At 50.2% G+C, this 18,893-nt stretch overlaps 1 protein-coding gene across 1 annotated transcript in view; it reads left to right on the forward strand.

Annotated features, from left to right (window-relative positions):
- Positions 1 to 14,876, forward strand: part of Wdr93 (WD repeat domain 93) — a 42,498-nt gene extending 27,622 nt beyond the window's left edge. The window contains exons 11-18 of the mRNA XM_021168081.1: positions 290 to 360; positions 832 to 918; positions 1,690 to 1,809; positions 2,668 to 2,881; positions 4,780 to 4,843; positions 5,867 to 6,023; positions 6,351 to 6,543; positions 14,641 to 14,876. Coding sequence (XP_021023740.1) covers positions 290 to 360; positions 832 to 918; positions 1,690 to 1,809; positions 2,668 to 2,881; positions 4,780 to 4,843; positions 5,867 to 6,023; positions 6,351 to 6,543; positions 14,641 to 14,737 — 1,003 coding nt within the window. The 3' untranslated portion in view covers positions 14,738 to 14,876. The remainder of the gene's footprint in view (positions 1 to 289; positions 361 to 831; positions 919 to 1,689; positions 1,810 to 2,667; positions 2,882 to 4,779; positions 4,844 to 5,866; positions 6,024 to 6,350; positions 6,544 to 14,640) is intronic.
- Positions 14,877 to 18,893: the final 4,017 nt, after the last annotated feature.

Here is an 18,893-nt window from a genome sequence, read left to right on the forward strand (position 1 = left end):
CCCCCCCCCCCCCCGTGAGAATGTCTGGCCTTCAAGGGATCTATCTCCTCTGAGGATAGACGTGACCTTCTAAAGCTGGGGTCTCCTTTAACTGGGGCCCCACCTTCACTAGCACTGTCTTCCTCTATGTCCAAGGTCTGTTCGGCCCCCAGCCCCAGCAGCTAGAATGTGACTGTCATGGGCCCTGGGAGGGAGGCCCACTTTCCATGTCTGGTCTTAATTCCATATTGTGCCAGATCTCGCCGTGCCCAGGGGTCTGCATGCCTCTGACTCCTGTCTGTCTTTCCAGTATGGCCACCTTCCATTTCTTCTATACTAACTCCTTAACAACCATGCCAATGGATGTCAAGAGCTCTTCAGGTAAGTGGGGGGTCGGGGAAGCGGTCCTTTGGGCGGCTCTTGCATGGTGGGGTGAGTGAAGATGCAAGTCAGGCTTCCAGCTGTAGCTGGGCAGTGTCTGTTTGATCTGTGTCCCTGAGCCCAGTTTCCCTAAAATGGAAGGCACACAGTTTCAGGGAGGGGATACCCTTACAGGGGCATGTGCGCTTAGGCCTGGCTGCTTCTGGCTATGAACTCCCCTTATAGCAACAATCAGACCAAACTCTGGTATCCGTATGGATACTGACCTTTCCAGAAGATGTGAAAACAGCCCAAGGGAGCTGTCCTTACCCTAGGAGCATCTTCCATGGAGGGACCACTGTTCTTCCCCAGAAATCCACCTTTCTGCTGAGTGGCACCTGCTAGCACAAGACACTGCAGACTCCACACTTGCCACACAAACCAAAGGCTTCCTGATACCTAATCATGTCCTTCCTTCTCTCCCCGCCCCAGGAATAGCATGTGTCCTTGGCATACACTGGAATGGACGTCACAACCTCTTCTTCTATTCTCTGAACAAAACTCAGAAGGATAAAACTGGTACTTGGACCTCCAAGACTGAGACAGTGCCTAAGCTCAGGACTCTGAGAGTACGGGCTTCTCCAGCTGAGCTGTTAGAGTGTGCAGCCAGAAACAGGGTGCTCAGTGGGCGGTCATGGTCTGTCCCAGAGTCACCAAGTACACAGGGCCCCACAGAATCTATTATGAAGGAAAACAGGCTTGCCTTCTGAAGGCCAGTGCTAGGCCCAGCCCAGCATATAGGCTAGTTGCTTCACCTCCAAGTCACTATGCATCACTGTGCACTGAGTGTATTGGTTATAAATAACAAAACCCAGGGAAACCCTTTGAGGTTGAAATGCAGGCGGTGACTGTTGCCACCGTGGCCTTGGGTGGCTTCATGCAGGGCTTTAGAAGTCAGGTTGTGTATGCAAGGAAGTGCTCTAACCCTCTCCCAGGCTCCCTGGCTTCCAATCCCCACGGGTCTGCTGATTGGCTGTAGCCTTGGTCAAGCCACTTGCTTCTGTCTAATCTGTGAAGTAGGGTTCTAACAGGACCTGCCGCATAGAACTCTTCTGGGAATTAAAGGAAATGCTACCTATAACAAGTCTAACAGTGTCCTGTGAGTGCCGCAGATAGCCAGGAAACATGAGCTCTGGGGGAGGAGCTCAGCACTGAAGAGGTGGAGAGTCTAAACACGGGGCTCCCAGTGCCTAGGACCCAGGGCTAAGCCAACCAGCCTTCCCCAGAGGGAGGCTCTGGGCGGGCGGGGCAGGGGCTGAGGGGAGCCTGGAAATGGTCTCTTCCCTCTAGAGTATGAGAACGTGTGGCCCTGTGCTGCGCCCATTGTAATGTCTCAGATGAGCAGCTTCTCCTCCGACCTGGCCCTTGTCTGTGAGGACGGTGTGCTCGTTCTGTGGGACCTGACTGAAGGTGAGCTCCTCATCGCACCCCTCAACTGTGCACCTGATGTCTCTCCTCAGAGACCCTCCGGGAGCCTGGGAATTCCTTCGCTTCATGTTCCCAGTCCTGGGGCAGCTTCCCCTCCTTCATCCCTGGGACACACTACTGAGCTTCTCTGGCCCATGGACGCTCTGGGTGTGTGCTCTGTGCCCAGCAGTGCACCAGGTCCCCTTCCCTGTTACACTGCAGGGAGGATCTGTCTTCCAGCACAGCTGGAGAGATCCTGCAGCCTCTGCCCATGCTCTCAAAGAGAGCAGGTCATCTTCCAGGGCCTCTCTGCTCCCATGCCAGTTGGCAGGAACCCTGCTAGTGTTAGAACTGAGAGACCTAAAGGGTGGCTAACGCGAGGCCAGCGGCTGTTCTGGGTGGGCAGCACTGTGATTAGGGCCCTGCTCTAGCTTTGCGGAAGCAGACATCTGAGGGCATCTACTGCCAGACCTCAGCAGGGATGCATGAATCAACACCAGCTTGCAGCCCCTTTGGCCGGAAGCTCATTTTCATTGCAGCAGGAGGACATTAGTAGATTCTTGTTGGCAGTGCGCACTTTCTAAGGCCATGTCTGTGTACCCTGCATCCCATGGACAGCCATAGGTCAGCTAGGCCATTGCTGTCTCTGTCCCCATTCCTCCTTACCCTTAGTCTCTTATTCCCCAACTCTTCTCTAGGCACAAGGCTCTTGGAGGCCATGAGCTTCCCCCTTGGAGATGCAGCACAATGCTTGACTTGGTCCTTGCCCCACACATGTCCCTCATAGACTCCCTGATCATAAAACTAGAGCCATGGCTGCCACCTCATCTGTTCTAATCAGCTAGAGTCATTTTCTCCCAGGATTCCTCTTTGGGGTCGTTGCTCTGCCTGAGGGCTGTTTCTGCCAGAGCATCCACTTCCTCCGGTTCTTCCTGGTGCACGAAGGACAGAACGTGTACCCTGACTACCCAGTGAAGTTTGAGGTTATGTGTGTGGTGCTGTGCACTAATGCTTCCCTCCACCTGGTGACAGCCAGCGGGACCCAAGGACCCACCAGCAAGGTGCTTGTTGGCAGGTCAGTGACTTAGGGACAGGACAAAGGTGATAATCTGCCAGACTGATGGCTCTGTTCCACAGGTCAGACTGACAGCCTCTGACAGAACTGCTGCCATAGCCTCCACTCTGCTGGCCACAGCACAGTGGCACGTGGGTAGGGCACAGTCCTGTGTTCTGTTACTATGTCATATTACCAGAGGCTCAGTTCTCCCAAAATAACTCTCACCAGTTTCCCCAGAGACCTGGGTTTGTTTGTTTGTTTGTTTGTTTGTTTCATTTTTTGAAACAGGGTTTCTCTGAGTAGCCCGGTCTGTCTAGAAACTTGTTCTGAAGACCAAACTGGCCTTGAACTCACAGAGATCCGCTTGCTTCTGCCTCTCCAGTGCTGGGATTAAAGGCGTGCCCGCCACTATCTGGTGACTTATACCTTTAATGTTAGTACCCAAGAAGCAGAGAAGCTTGGGCTGCAGTCAGTTCCAGGCCAGCCAGGACTACATAGTGAGACTTTGTCTCGAAAATGTCTTTTAAATATTACATGCATGCAAATGAATCTATACAGTGTATGTGTGTGTGTACGATGATGGATAAACTCCCAATTCCCTAAGGAACTGATCTTATCCTCCCCATTCGTTCCTGCAGAAAGCAGTTCTTTAACATTGCCCCCATGCCCGTAGATAGCCACATCAGGTCTCAACTGGCCTTACCTAGCTTGTACAAGGGATTGCAGGCCACTGGTGGCTCAGCCAGTGGGTAGGCCTAGGGTAGCTTCCCTCCCACTCCTAGAAGCAGCAGGCTATTGAGCAGGAAGCATCATTTCCCTTCCTCCTGGTCTCTCCTCAGACTGCCTGAGGCTTCTTCACATGCTGGTCTGAGGATCCCAGCACTAAGAGAGGGCAACAGCAAGGTACAGATGTTTCTCAGGCTCCTGGGTTTATGCTAACAATGTCTTACTGGCGAAGCATGTGCTCCTGTCTCGACCACATCCAAACAGTGGAAGAATTTTTGCTATTTTAGGTTTCAAAAAGATTTCATTTTATTTTATGTGTATGTGTGTTTGACTGCGTGTGTGTTTGTGCACCGGGTGCATGTAGCAGCCGCAGAGGACAGAGACGGCTATCAGATGGCCTGGGACAGACTGTCATGGTGCTGTTAGCTAGCACATGGGGACTGAGAACCAACCTGTGTCCTCTGGAAGAGCAGCAAGTGCTCTTAATCACTGGCCCACATCTACAGCCCGAATTTTTTAGAGAGTGCTGCTACATATTTGGGTTTTTTTTTTTTCAGTTTCCACCTGATCTTCATTATTGTCACTCCTTTGATTTATGAATTAACCACCTGTAGCTGGGTGGCGGTGGCACACACCTTTAATCTCAGTGCTCAGGAGGCAGTCTGGCTGATTTCTGAGTTCAAGGCCAGTTTGGTCTACAGAGTAAGTTCTAGTACAGCCGTAGCTACACAGAGGAACAAAGAAAAGCAAAAGAACAAAACAAAACAAAATTAACCACCTATTTATGGTTTTGCCTCTAAGCAATGCATATATTAAGTTGTGTATGTTTAGGAAGCTTGTGACTGGAATTCTATGACTCTCCAAATTGGCTTCTATTTATTTGGCACTAATTTGCTTTGTAACACTGACCATGAGAGCTACTCACGTTGGCACATGCGCCTCCAGTTCTACTTCCACTATACACTGTAGTCTGCGGTCTAAGCAGCCTCCTGCTGGGAGTGCCCCACTGTGCTTAGATTTTTTAATGTATTTATTTATGTATGTATGTATTTACTTATTGCTACCATGAATGATCTCTTCACATATCTATAGATACACATCAAGCATTTCTCTAGGATAAATGCCTAGGGGGAGAGAGTAAAGTTTGAAACTGTCACAGAAGGAGAATGCCCCCTATTTGTGTCCCACAGGCCTGTGATGCACATGGAAGAAGCTATTTGTGCCGTGGCCCCAGTCCCAGCCTTGCCTGGCATGGTAGGTTCCCAGAGTCTTACTCCTCTTCTATGAGTGTTTTCATCATCCCTTCTAGACATATTTGTTGACAGCCTACTGTGTGCTAGGCATTAGTTTTGCTTTGGGGTATGTAGAAATGGAAGAGAGACTCCATCAGAAGAGTAAATGACAACAGGCCCTGGATTCAACCCCAAGCATCAAATAATAACCACGCATCAAAGAGGAAGTTCCCAGCCTTAGGGTGCCCACTGTTCATCAGGAGACAGATCACCAAACAGCTGCCTCAGAACGCAATGTAATGGATGCCCAGAACAGCGTAGTGATCACCTGATGCAGAGGTTGCAGAGGGAGGGAGTGTGGCAAGAGGGGACAGCAGAATCAAAAGAGTTGAAACTCCCCAAAGTTCAGGTCTGTAGGGATGGAGAGGGACGAGGGTGAGTATGGGGCAGAGGGACCAGCCTTTGTATGGTGGCAGAAGGCTGTGGACAAACCTCCTATTGATGTGACCTGCAGCATGGATGGGTGGGGACAGGGAACATCATCTTCCAAGTGGAGCTAGAACCCGCATGCTGGGCTGCCTCTGGATGCAGCTGATCTTGTCACATCCTGCCGACTCCCTTTCAGGGCCTATGATGGCCAGAGAGAGAGTCTGTGGATCCTGATAGGACTTGGCAAAGGAAGAGGCCCATAGTTGCCCCGGGAGGCTTTTAGAGTGCATGAGTCTACTATGTCCATTCTGTGCCCACCAGTGAGCAGTACTCAAAGCTAATGTACTGTTGGGTCTCTGTAGTCTCCAGGAGATGAGTACACCCAAGAGACAACACCAGGAGAATGAGCTCAGAAAGTGACAGGAGGGACCCCAGAGGCAGACAGGAGGGGCCCCACAATCTCAGGGCCAATATCACAACAGCATACTGCAGTGATAACAAGACTGTTCTTGTGGTAACAAGTAAGAAGAGGGACAGATGCTAGGAGATGAGAAGAGGAGTCCTGGAGTAGGACCTGCGAGAGCCGAGTCTGAGAGAAGATGGTTTTCCTTCCCAGGTGCTAATCTTTTCCAGGAACCATTCTGTAACCCTCATGGACGTGGCCAAGGCTGAGGTCCTCTGTGCCTTTTCTGCCCCGACATGCCACCCGCAGGCGCTGCCCTGGAAGCCACTGTTTGCTGTATCTCCACACCATCCATATTTTCTGCTTCACGGTATGTAAGGGGATATGAGGGCAGCTACTCAGCCATAGGGTCCACTACACTCTTCCCTGACTTTCCTCAACACTCACAAAGCATGGTGACACTCCTTGGTTGCTTCCTCAGTCTCCTCTGTCCCAGGCCAAAGGAGGCTGCAGTCTGGTGCCCACCACGTTTGAGAAAAGTGCTGGCAAGGTCTTTGTTCTGGGTAATTAAGTAATTCCCTCTCAGCTCAAGCCAGATGAGGTGGCCTCCATACACAGAGAGCAGGCCCACACCCCGAGGACCCTAGCCCCATGGAGAAAGCAGGGCACTGAACACAGCGATCTCCTTTCCTCACAGGAGCCCATCCACTTGGTCAGAACACGTCTACTGAAGATCCCAAGAATAGCACAGATTCTGTTTTCTATTTTAATTTTGAGGACTACCTGCTCTTGAAAGATATCTCCAAAAACTACACCACTTCTCAAATGGCTGCGAACTTCTCCCAGATGTTGCCAGTGGAGAAAAGATGTGAGCAGGTCTTTCAGAAGAGGTAAGAGCCCTCCCATTGCATGGTTGTGTTTGGGTGAGCCATCACTGAGTGTGGTTTCTGGCTAAGAGCCTTTCTATACCTAATTGCTGCTAACTGAAGGACTTTACCACGTGAGTCGACTTATCCTACTCTGTGAGCTCCAGGCCGAGGAGAAACCCCCAAAAACCAATGTGGAGACTGTAGAGGTGGTTCAGCAGCTAAGAGAAGGGGCTGTTCTTTTAGAGGACCTAGGTTTGATTCCCATCACTTACATGGTAGCTCACAGCCATCCTGGAACTAGAGTTTCAGGAGATTTGACCCCTTCCTCTGGTCTTCCCTGGTCTCAGGCATGCACACGGTGCACAGATGTATACCCAGGTAAAACCCCTACATGTTGTGGGTACAGACCGAAAGACCAAATTGAGAATCTGTATTAAGCCTAGAGAAAAACACTTCTCACAAAGCAGTCTTGAACACATTTTACAGGGAGCTTTTATAGAGGGATGTAAAGCGAGCGAGCGAGCAGTTTAACAGAAGGCCCAAAAATGCAGTTAGCGGGGCCTTTCAACTCATCCCCAAGTTTCTGAAACAGAGTTGGGTACTTTCCCATGGTGCTTTTCACAGCAAGGGGGCAGAAAGGGTGGGTTCTGTTTCAGGTTAAACCGATGATGGCTCCTGCTGAGACAAGACAGAGAAATATTTCACCTGTTGCTCTATACACATAAAATAAAATAATAAAAATTATCTTTATAATAAACAAGGTAGATGGCTCTCAAAGAGCATGCATTCATGCCCACGCACCTGTATGAACACAGACACATATGCATACACCACATACAGAAAAGAAAGGGAAGGGAAGGGGGACAGAGAGGAGGGAGGGCTTCACTCGATCTCCCGCGTGACTGTGGCCATACCTGCAGTTTCTCACTTAGAAAATTAAACTGTTTTCTTGTGCCAGGGCTGTGCTCTAGTGCCTCCTTTTGTATTATAATAATTGTTTTTTTTTTTATTCTTAGAGAATGTCATGGGTATACACAGTATATTTTAATCATACCCATCTTCCACTGCCTTGCTCCACATCCTCAGACGCGCCCTCCCCCACATCCCCATCCAACTTTGTGTACTTTGTTGTTGGTTTTTTAAACCTACTGGGTCCAGTTAGTGCTGCTCATGTGCACATTGCTGTGGAGCCATTTTTTTAGAGCATAGGGAACCTGACAGAGGCTACATCACAGGAGAAAAAGAACGGACGTTCCCTCCCACGGTAACCGTCAACTACCAGTATCTTCTCAGATGGGGGTGGCCTCTGCACCCTTCCTCACCCACACTGCAGTGCTGATTGGCTTGCTCTGTGCTGTCTCTGTGTATGGAGCCACAGCCGGGGTGAGTTCCTGGGGACAGTGTCCCTGTCATGTCCAGAAGACGGTACGTTACACTGGTCTCTGGTGCTTGTGAACTTTGCACACTTCTGCCTTGATGTTTCCTGTGCCGTGGTGGGAAGGGAGTGACAAACATGTGGATTTGGGGCTGAACAGTCCATATTCATGTATTTAGAAGTCAGTTTAATACTATGATCATTGAGCAAAATACGGAGTGTTGTTGGGGCGCGGGGTGCGGGGAGTATCTGGTACTCCTTCTTGACAAACATTTCAAAAGGAGGTATCTAGCACTGGGCTCTTGGCCCGAGCACTGTCTATCTGTCTAGAGCCCAGTGATTTTAAATAAAGTCTTCCTGGAACACAGCTTCATAGATAATCGGTGGCTGCTAGTGTGTCTCCATGGCAGAGGTAAGTGGTCATAACAGAGAACCCATGACTCTTCAGGTATGAGTTGTTTACTCTCTGGCCATTTATAGGAAATGCCCATCTGCCACTGATTTCATTCTCTTCTCCATCGCAGATGGCTATTGTGGGCGAATGTCTTATCCCTTATTCACCTCACCTCTCCCCAACCCTTTGCTTGCTTTCCTTTCTGTTCACAAAGCCCAATGAACAGACGCAGGCTCCCTGAAGGAACAGGAGTCTCACTTCACAGGGCAACCCAGGATGCTTGACGGTTCCTACAGTGGTCTGGCCGCTTATTTTGGGTGGGATGAGGTCAACTGTGGGTTGCTAGTCTCAACCCTGGACTGACTCTCCAGAGCGTCCCAGATGGTAGGTTCTTCCCCTTCCAATACTTATCTCATAAAAAGTCACCTCTGAGTTTCTGTGGTCTCTTCAGTCAGGGGTACAGCCATCAGGTCCATCAGAGTCTCTCTCCTTTCTTCATTTAGACCTCTCCCTCAGGAAGCACAATGGCCAAGGTGTAGAGGTTCAAGACCAGACAGGCCTAGGTGTGAATTTTGACTCTCCCATTTACTAGCTACGAGCCATAGGCTGGGTCACCCTTTCAGCGCCTGTCCCTAAGCTACAGAGATGGACACAGAGCATCCACCACTGCTGAGCCGTGTTGTGGGCATTCTGAGTAGGCCTAACTTCCAGGGCTTGTAGGTTTTAGGTAGATAAGAAATACAAAGTGTCAGACATAGTGTCTGTGTTAGTGTTCTACTGCTGTAAGAGACCATGACCAAGGCAAGTCTTATAAAGGGAAGCATTTAACTGGAGGCTGGCTCACAGTTCCAGAGGCTCAGTCCATTATCATCATGGCAGAGAACATGGAGACAGGCAAGTGTAGTTGGATAAATAGACAAGAGCTACATCTTGATCGCCAAGGAGAAAAAGAGACGAGACACAGAGAGAGAGACAGACAGTCAGAGAGGAGTGAGGGTCTGGTGTGGGGTTCTGAAGCCTCAGAGTCCACTCATAGTGACACACTTCCTCCAACAAGACCACACCTCCAAATTTTTCTAACCTTTTCAAATAGTGTCACTCCCTGGTGACTAAGCATTCAAATCTCTGAGCCTGTGGAGGCCATCCTTATTCAAACATGGACAGACATGTGGATTTGGGGCTGAACAGTCCATATTCATGTATTTAGAAGTCAGTTTAATACTATGTCCATTTAGCAAAATACGGAGGTCAATGGACTGTTCAACCCCAAATCCACATGATGTTTATCCCATCATACGTATGATGTTCCCTTCTGTTAAAATTAGAATGTCTGAGGGCTGGAGAGATGAGTCAGAGGTTAAGAGCTCTTGCTGCTCTTGCAAAAGACTGGGGTTTGATTCTCAGCACTCACAGGGTGACTTACAACTGCCTGTAACCCACTTCCAGAGGAAGTGACATCATCTTCTGGCCTCTGGGGCACTGCATGAATGCAGTGAACACACATATATATGCAGGCAAAACCCCCATTCACATAAAGTGAAATAAATCTAAAACAATTGACACACAGAGAGAGAGAGAGAGAGAGAGAGAGAGACACAGAGAGAGAGACAGACACAGAGACACAGAGGCAGAGAGAGACAGAGAAACAGAGACAGACAACATGAGGGAGCCTGGGGAAATCCTAAATATGACCACTAGGTGGCAGCACAGCTCCCCTCTGCTTTCTGTCTAGCAGGGCCAGCCTGCACTTTCCTCTTTGCCTGCTAAGCTAGCCACCACCCCTGAGCTGCACTCCAGCCCCCAGCCTGCTTTGCCCTTCTTTGCTGAGCAACTTAAGGGGCTCTGCGTATCTCACTTGGGGACATGTGTTGCTTGATCAAGAAAGGAACGCGGTCTCATGGATCTTGGGAGAGGAAAGGACTCTGGAGGAGGGGCTGTTCGGCTGACACTGCCCGGGTCAGTGGTTTGGCAGCAATGCTCAGGAGCATTCTGGACCCTGGGGACCTGCTCTTCAGATAAATGTAGGGGAAAGTGTCACGATTTCTACACTGTACTTCCAAATGACTCAGGAGCCTATTTATAGAGACAGAAAGTAAAAATGGTAAGAGATGGTGAAATCCAGGGAAATGTTTATAGAGAGCCGAGGGAACTAGAGCTGAGGTCGGCGAATGTGGGTGAAGGGCCATTGGACTCTGCACCCTTTTAACAGGCGTGGAAGTTTTCAAAAGGAAAAGACAGGGAGAACTGATAAGCCATGACGATAGTCCCATCCTGGTTTTGAGTCAGGAAGAAGATGGGGGTGTGTATTTGTGAGAGCATGGGTACAGTGGGGTGGTGAGCATGTGTGGTGGTTTTCCTTGTGTTTTCTCTGTAGCTTTCCCACAGAACACCGCCATTGTTTTGGCAAACAGACTGCAAACGGTAGTGGAGGGCTTCCCAAGGCCATGGTCTGAGCTTGCTTGTGCTCCTGGAGTGGGCAGGGGCTCTGTGGCCTCCCAGTTTAATCTTGCTTCCTTCCCCATCTTTCTATGCTCAGCCAGCCTTACTCCTTATAGGGTGACATTTCCCACTTTACCCAGAGGGCAGTAACATGACGCCTGCCTGTGGGAGTGACCAGACCACTGCAGACTGGGTAACTCACTGCCCTCTGGCCACAGGCTGACACTTTCACTTAACCAAGTGACCTTGTCATAGATACCTGATGAGCTTAACAGAGTAAATTCCTTCTCACTGTTAATAAAAAAATTTAAAAAAAAAGAGGGACTTAGAAGCCAGGCATGGTGACACGGTGCTACCTTAGCACTTGGGGTGCTGAGGCGGAAAGGTGGGGATTTGAGACCAGCCTAGGCTATGTAGCAAAGCATTGTTCCAAAAACAGAAAGAGAATCATATTTTTAGTTTGTGTGTATACATATTTATAAAACTTTGGAAAACATGAATATGCAAAAAAGTAAATTTAAATAACCCATACTCCCACCACCACCCCACCCCCAAGTCATCAGCACCACCATTGACATTCCTTCCTGGTCACTCAGCCTGGCGTTTTACCAAGTTAAGGTGCAGTTTCATGCACGTGCTTGTATCTGACTTTATATTGCTTCAGCATATGACTTTCTGTAGCTGTGTGCATACATGTGCAGGGTCATATGAGGAGACATGTGTGTGGCATCTATAGAGGCCAGCACCTCCGAGGCTATCCCTTTCTACTCTTAGGTACTGCTCACCTTGGGGACTTCCGGTCAGGTTATTTTGGCTTTTCCATTTGATTTGTTTGGTTGGTTTGTTGTACTGGTGTGTGGGGGTGCATCTACATGTGAGTTCAGTGCCCTGGGAAAGTGGAATTGATCCCTTGAAGCTGGAGTTACAGGCAGTTGTGAGCCACCCGACTTGGGTGCTGGAAATGAAATGCAGGTCCTCTGCCAAGAGCAGTGCGTGCTCTTAGCCATGGAGACATCTTCAACCCTATTTGTTTGTTTGTTTTTGAGACAGAGTCTTTCACTGGCCTGGGGCTTGCCAGGTCAGGCAGGCTAGCTGTCCTCTGAGGCCCCAGGGGTCCTTTGTCCCTTACCTTCCCAGCACTGATCACATTTGTGCACTGTCACTTTATAGATGGAGCTGTCCCCTTAGCCCCTGGATTTTAGTTTTGAGAGATATTGTTATTGTGTCGGTCAACTTCCTGGCACTGTAACAAAATACCTCAGATGATTAACTTGTGAGTAGGAAAGGTTTCTTTGGCTCCTAGCTTTGTAGACTGTAGTTCATGGTCATTGGGCATTACAATGGGGAGCACGGGACAGGATAAGACAGCCCTGCATGACAGACATTTTAGGCAAAAAGAGTAGGAAGAAAGGGCTTATACAGGGGGCTTCCTGTCCATGCCATGCCTGGAAACACCATGATTGATTAGCCAATACCAAAGGTTCCTACGTGTCATGCCATTATAAAATTCACCTCTCCTGTCACCATTACCAGCTGGGTCATTATGAATGCTGTCTTGTCGGTGCTGCCCATCATAATGACTTCCATCACCTTGTTTCTGCGATTCGATGCTGCCACCTGCTGCCACCTGGCCCTTGCTACTCCGGGGCCCATCTAAATGCATTTAATTCATCCAGTAGAGCAGCAGCAGCTCCAACACTAAGGTCTGGCACAGGGAAAGGGGCAACAACAAAGCTCTTCAGATGTGCTGGTACCCCTCTCACCAGTTTGTGTCTCACAGGGTTAGTGAAGGGCACATCTTCTGGGCCTTCCCATTGTGGACATGAGGTTTTACACAATGTATCCACTCTGCATTGAAATTTCCCTGAGCCTTAAAAGCCCTTTGTCAACACTCAGCCAAGGGATATCAGGCATCTCCAACTCCTTTTCGGTAGGCCATCTTTTAATAAATGCTTCAGCCAACCAATTAAACTCTTGACACCTTTTTAATTGCGGGAGCTTCCATATTAAATCTAGAATCTCAACTACAGGCGGCCCAGGTCAATGAACTCAGTCTGATCCCATTTTATGTTCCTTCCACCATTATCCCACACCCTTAAAGTCCATTCCCACACACACTCCCCAGACTTCTGCTTGAATGAATTAGCAAACTCACTAAGCTCAGTAGTAGTGTAGCGCATTTCCTCATGGACTACACTTTCTACCTCCCCTCCAGGGCCTGCTTGGCCTTGAGTCTGGTTGCAGGTCTAGAAGAAACTATTGGCGGGCCTTGACGAACATCAGTATTGTCTTGTCTGGCATTTTCTTCAGTGAAAGTCACTGTTGGTTTATCAGACTCTGAGGGATTAACATCTCTTATGTGAAAAAGCATTATTTCAAAGGCTGGGGCTGAGGGCGAGGTGAACCTGGAGAATCTGAGGGTTCCACATCGGGGCTCCTTCTGAAACATGGCTGTGGGCCTGCAAGCCAGAGTCTGGGTCTGGTGCCCACTCGTGGTGACTATGGGAAACCCCAGAGACCTTTGAAACTGTGTCTGGGCTTTATACAGAAAGCATTGGTGGTGCACGCCTTAGATACCAGCACTTGGGAGGCAGAGGCAGGTGGTTCTCTGAGTTTGAGGCCAGCCTAAATTTGTAAATCTTTCGCAAAACTTCTTAGAGCCAGGGCACGGTAGCACAAGCCTTTAATCCCAGCACAATGGAAGCAGAGGCAGGTGGATGTCCATGAGTTCAGAGACAGCCTGGTCTATATACTGAGTTCCAGGTCAGCCAAGTGTATATATGGTTTTTAAATTTTGCTTGCTTGCTTGTTTTGATTGGTGTGGAACCCCAGGACTTTGGAATGCTAGGCAGATGCTCTGCCGCTGGGCTGGGTTCCCAGCCCTTGGCATTTCCTTACAGCTCTCTAAACATTTTTGATTTTTTGTTTGTTTGTTTGTTTGTTTGTTTGTTTGTTTTGAGGCAGGGTTTCTCTCTATAGCCCTGGCTGTCCTGGAACTCACTTTGTATACCAGGCTGGCTTCGAACTCAGGAATCTGCCTGCCTCTGCCTCCCAAGTGCTGGGATTAAAGGCGTGCACCACCATGCCCGGCCTAAATGTTTTTGATTTTTAAAAAGATTTATTTATTGTTAAATCTAAGTACACTGTAGCTGTCTTCAGACGCACCAGAACACGGCATCAGATCTCATTACAGGTGGTTATGAGCCACCATGTGGTTGCTGGGATTTGAACTCAGGACCTTCGGAAGAACAGTCAGTGCTGTTCTTCCTGCTGAGCCATCTCACCAGGCCTAAAAAGAAGTGTTTAAAAATTATGTGTGTGTGTGTGTGTGTGTGTGTGTGTGTCCTTGTCTGTCCGAGTAGCACATTCATTCAAGTGTCTGTCAGGGCCAGAAGAGGGCATCGGGTCTCTGGAGCTGGCACTGTGAGTTACTGGGAGCTGTCTCACATGGGTGCTGGGAACGAACCCTGGGTCCTCAGTGAGAGCAGTAAGCACTCATAACCACTGAGCCCTCACTCCAGCCCCTGAGTTCTCATTTTTAAAAGGCTGACCTCTGATCTCCACAGATGTGAGTCACAGTCTCTGTGCTTTAGTCCCTTGGATGAGGGTCTCCAGTGTTTACTCCTGCTGTCACATGATTGCCTTGGGTAGTTTGCTTGTACATGGGCTTTTAGGTCCTCAGTCCCCATCCCATCTTCACGGTGCCTGTGCCATACAACACCAGGCCTGCCCTTATTGCTTAAGCCTTCCTCTGGATACCTGTCACATGTCAGGTTGAAGCCAGGGGACAGAGATGAAGCCAGTGTGTCATCTTCCAGAGTTTCCCACCTGAATGCTCAGGGACATCCAGGGGATCACTGGGCCGGGAGGCTATGGTGACACTGATTATGTCTGGTTGTGTGGCTCTCAGCATCCAGATGTCAAAGACCCAGATGAAAGGGCCGGAGCAGTGGTCCAGGCTGCGGAGGTATTCCATCATGCTCCAGAAAGAACTCTTAAAGAGGTGAGCGCCCTGGGACACCACAGCTCCTACCCAGGACACCAAGACTCCATGGAGCCAGCAGGGCCGAGGTATTGAGGACCTTCAAATACTGAGTGTCTCTTGAAGCTTAGATGTGTCATTTAAATAAACAGACTGGCAGCTGCTGTGGGTGCGGCTCATCCTTGCTTTCCAGCCCTGACTCCAGCAGGGCCCAGCTCTTGGCTCTCCCAGGTCCAGTGAGGACCATTCGCTACATGGGCCCAGGGGAGCTGCTTCCCTGAAGACAGGCGGCTGCCTCCCAGCTGCTGTGTGGCCCCTTCTCTTTCCACACACTTCTCCGACTCCAAGCATTTCCTCACAGAATCTCTGAATGGCTGGAATGTAGCCTGGTGGGAAAGTATGTATGACCAAGGTCCTAGGTTAGAGGCCCCAGAGAAAAGGACCAGAAGAGTGGAGGTGAGTGATGGAGCCTTGGGCCACCCAGCTTTGAGAGATGGGTCAGAGAGGTAGGGCCTGGCGGGAGATGGACCACTAGAAGAGGCTTGGGATCCTGGGGAACTGAGAGAATAGAGAGGCACTTGGTTCTATTCTAGAAACTGCTCCTTCCATGAAAATGCGCCACACTCCTAGACGCTCAGGGGAATGTCTGTTTCTCTGAGGACATCATGTGGCCATGTTGAGAATTGCAGGAAACTACCTCCCATCTGGCCCTTGGTGGCCCAGGGAACCTCCTGGGTTGTAACCGCCCTTGCAGGTCAGTCCTGCCACTCTGGCCAACTTTTCTTCTGGGCCACATGCCTTGCCCTGGCTAGCACTGGTACAGACTGGCCTAACATCCCCGGATAACACTGCTCTGTCCCCTTCCTCATAGGAATAAGAACTCAGCACAAAGCCCCATTTCCTCCTTCCTTTCCTTCTTCCCTTCCCTCTCTCCCTTCCCCTTCCTCCTCCCTCCATCCTTCTTTTCTCCTTTCCCTCTCCCTTCTTCTTCCTGACAGTGCTTCCCTGGGATGAGCCAGAAGCCTTGGGACTTCAGTTTTGACTTAACACAGGACCCCAGTGCTCAGTGACAGGCCTCATCTTTGTCTTACAAAGTTATACAGCTTGGAGCAACTTCAAACGGTCTGGTCAACTTTCCTACAAGCCAGAAACCTAGCTCCACTGCCACAGTTGAAGGAGCCCAGCTGGCTGGAATAGCCACCAGCCAAGAATAACACTTGTGGTGCCCCAGGAACAGTGTGGGGGTAGCTTGTGAGTTTCCCACGATTCCCTCAGCCCTACTCCCTTTCAGTTAGGCTCTCAGCTGGGGTGAGCATCCATCACACACAAAGTACTCAGGCACAAATAGCATCCATGACAGCATGACACCCATGTACTCTCGGCACCTAGGACAGAGAAATGACCAGGGAAGGATTCACACCGCACATACAGCTCATGTCCCTTTCCTGTGGCTCTAGCAGAGTCCCAAGCCTGCCTCTCCCTGGCCTGACTGTGGTCATATGGCAATGTCAGCCGCACAGGCTTGTGGCCCATGTCTATCCCTAGAGGGACAGTAGATGTCTGTCCCTTCAAACTTCAAGCTACCCAGGGGAAAGCTATGTTTGAAAAGGTAAGTTGAAGGGGTCCCAAGTACATGTCCTGCCAGCTACGACTACTCTGTCATGTCCACCAATGACACAGGCCCTCTCTGCTTCCTATGAGTGTGTAGAAGCAAAGAGAAAGAGCCTGCAATTCCAAGGTGTCCTAGGGGTGGCATCCATAATGAGGTCCAGCGAGAAAGAGCCAGACCTAGCTATGAGGGCTCAAGACACACTGGCCATGTCAGTGTCACCATCCCCTGAGGAGGGGGCTGGTGGTTCTAAGAGGGTATTTCCCTGAATCAAGAGAGCAGCGCTGGGGTGATGCACGCAGAGCCCAGGTAGGAAAGCTAACACAGCCTTCACTCTCACTGTGGTGGCACCAGAGGGAAGGTGTGACTAGAGTGATCTGGGCTGGCCTGGCCCTGGGACAAACTGCAGCTTTGTCGTTAGAGGAGGCAGCCTTTCCTCTGCTCTCCCACTCTCCAGTTGCAGAAGCTTGCTGCCCGCTTGCCCACTCAGATGGCTTTGTTTGCCACATGTGATCAGAAAACCCATGTGCATCTAGTCTGAGCACAGCCTCTTTGTCATTCTCTCTGAGGACCGCATCAACCCCATTTCTCTTCTATCTGAGGTTGAACCTGACTCTACAGCCTGCTCAGGGACTGCCTGTCATCTGGGACACTGTTGACCGACACTCTTCCTCTGGCCCGCCTTCCTCCACAACAACGGCTTAGATATTTTTATTCTTAGGTGTATGGGTATTTTACCTGCATTTTTTTAAAAGATTTATTATTACATGTAAGTAGCTGTCTTCAGACACCAGAAGAAGGAATCAGGTCTTGTTACAGATGGTTGTGAGTCACCATGTGGTTGCTGGGATTTGAACTCAGGACCTCCGGAAGAGCAGTCAGTGCTCTTAACCACTGAGCCATCACTCCAGCCCGTTTTACCTGCATTCTTATTTTATGAGCATGCCTGGTACCAGCAGAGGCCAGAAGAGGGTGCTAGACTCTTGTTACAGGCTGTGACTGAGGTTACAGACAGATGTGAAACACCATGTGGATACTGGGAATCAACCAAGGTTTTCTGGAAGAGCAGCAAGTGCTCTTAACGGTGGAACCATCTCTCTGGCTTGACTGGTAAACCACCAGTTTGGCTGCTGCTCCTTAAAGCACTGGCTTATCAGCATCCACGGAGTACTGCTGTCTTGGTGCTTGCTGGACTGGCCCCACTGCTGCCCACACTGCTGGCCAGGATACCCTAGAACTTATGCTGCGTGCCCCGTTGGTGCACATGCTGGCATGACTCGGACTGTTGACTGTGGTTGTCCCCAGTCCCAGAATTCTCACAGGAGGAATCTCTTGATTCTTTGTGTTTCTGCTTCCTGATCTGCACCTGTCAGGCAGCAGCAGGCACCACCCTCCTCACAGGGGCTCTGCAGCTACAGGGACTCGACACCACATAGTTCCAACCCGTGGACACTCGGCCTGGCCATTGGCAGCTGCTCTGTAGCTGCTGGCCCTTCACCCAGGTTCTGACCAGCTCAGATGGAGAGAGCAGCTCCCTTCCTGTAAGAAGGGCAGCAGGGTTGAGAGTGGGCTGCCCAGGGCCCAGGTGCCCATGAACTGTGCTAGTTGGAAGACCCAACTTCCTGGCCTGAGCCTTGACCTCTTCAGATCCTGCAAAGGACGCAAAGGAGTTGAAGTGCTGCTGTCTAGCACACAGGTTCTGCGGTCAGTCCTAATGCAGACACTGGGCATCTGCTGGAGCCTGCGAACCTCATCTTTCCTTATAACTTCCCATCGTTACAATGTCCCGGCATTGGGATGCCTCTTAGATTGGCGAGTACTAGGGTGATAGGCTCCCCCACCGAGGTTTGGAGTGCCTTCCTGGGTGCAGGACTACTGTTGTCCTTCCTCCTGGGGATGGGCACTTGGGGTTTCCTCCAGGTGCTGATTGGGTCAGGAAGGGGGGATGGGGCCTGGGCTCAGTGGGAGGTGACTCTTGACAATCCTCTGTCGCAGCCACTATTAGCAGGGGCCTGTTAATGAAAATTCACACCCAGGTGCTAATAAACAGTGGGCTGCTCCCAGGCCCCTGGGAGGAGAGGCCCTCCTCGGGGAAAGGGGCTGGCCAAGGAGTTCCACTTATCTGTGAAAAGACTTGCTAATCACTTTAATTCCCCATCCGAAAACACTGGGCCTTTACTTTGCAAATAGATTTTCTATACTGGGTTGGGCTCCCGGGCCAGGAAGATTTCCTGTTCAGAGCCAGTTAAGGTACTGGGAGGAGAGTGTCAGATGGAGACAGAAGTGGTGGGAAAGGGTGTGACCAGTGAAGGTGTGAGGTCCCCCACCCCTGGTGATCCCTTACGGGTCACTCTCTCTGCAGCCAAACACCAGCTATTGTATGGACTGCTCAAGCCTGGACCCCTGAGCTGTAGAACAGGACCATGACCCCATACCACATGACCCCCCCCCCACTAGCCAGAAGGCTGGAAAAGATCCCCCAGGGGATTTCAAACAAATCCCACAGAAGAAGAGATAATTGTGAAGGAGCCGTGAAGGGTGCAGGAGACAGGGTCTCCTGTGTAGACTTGGG

This window comes from Mus caroli, chromosome 7 (genome assembly GCF_900094665.2).
Source record: "Mus caroli chromosome 7, CAROLI_EIJ_v1.1, whole genome shotgun sequence".
Classification (NCBI taxonomy): domain Eukaryota; kingdom Metazoa; phylum Chordata; class Mammalia; order Rodentia; family Muridae; genus Mus; species Mus caroli.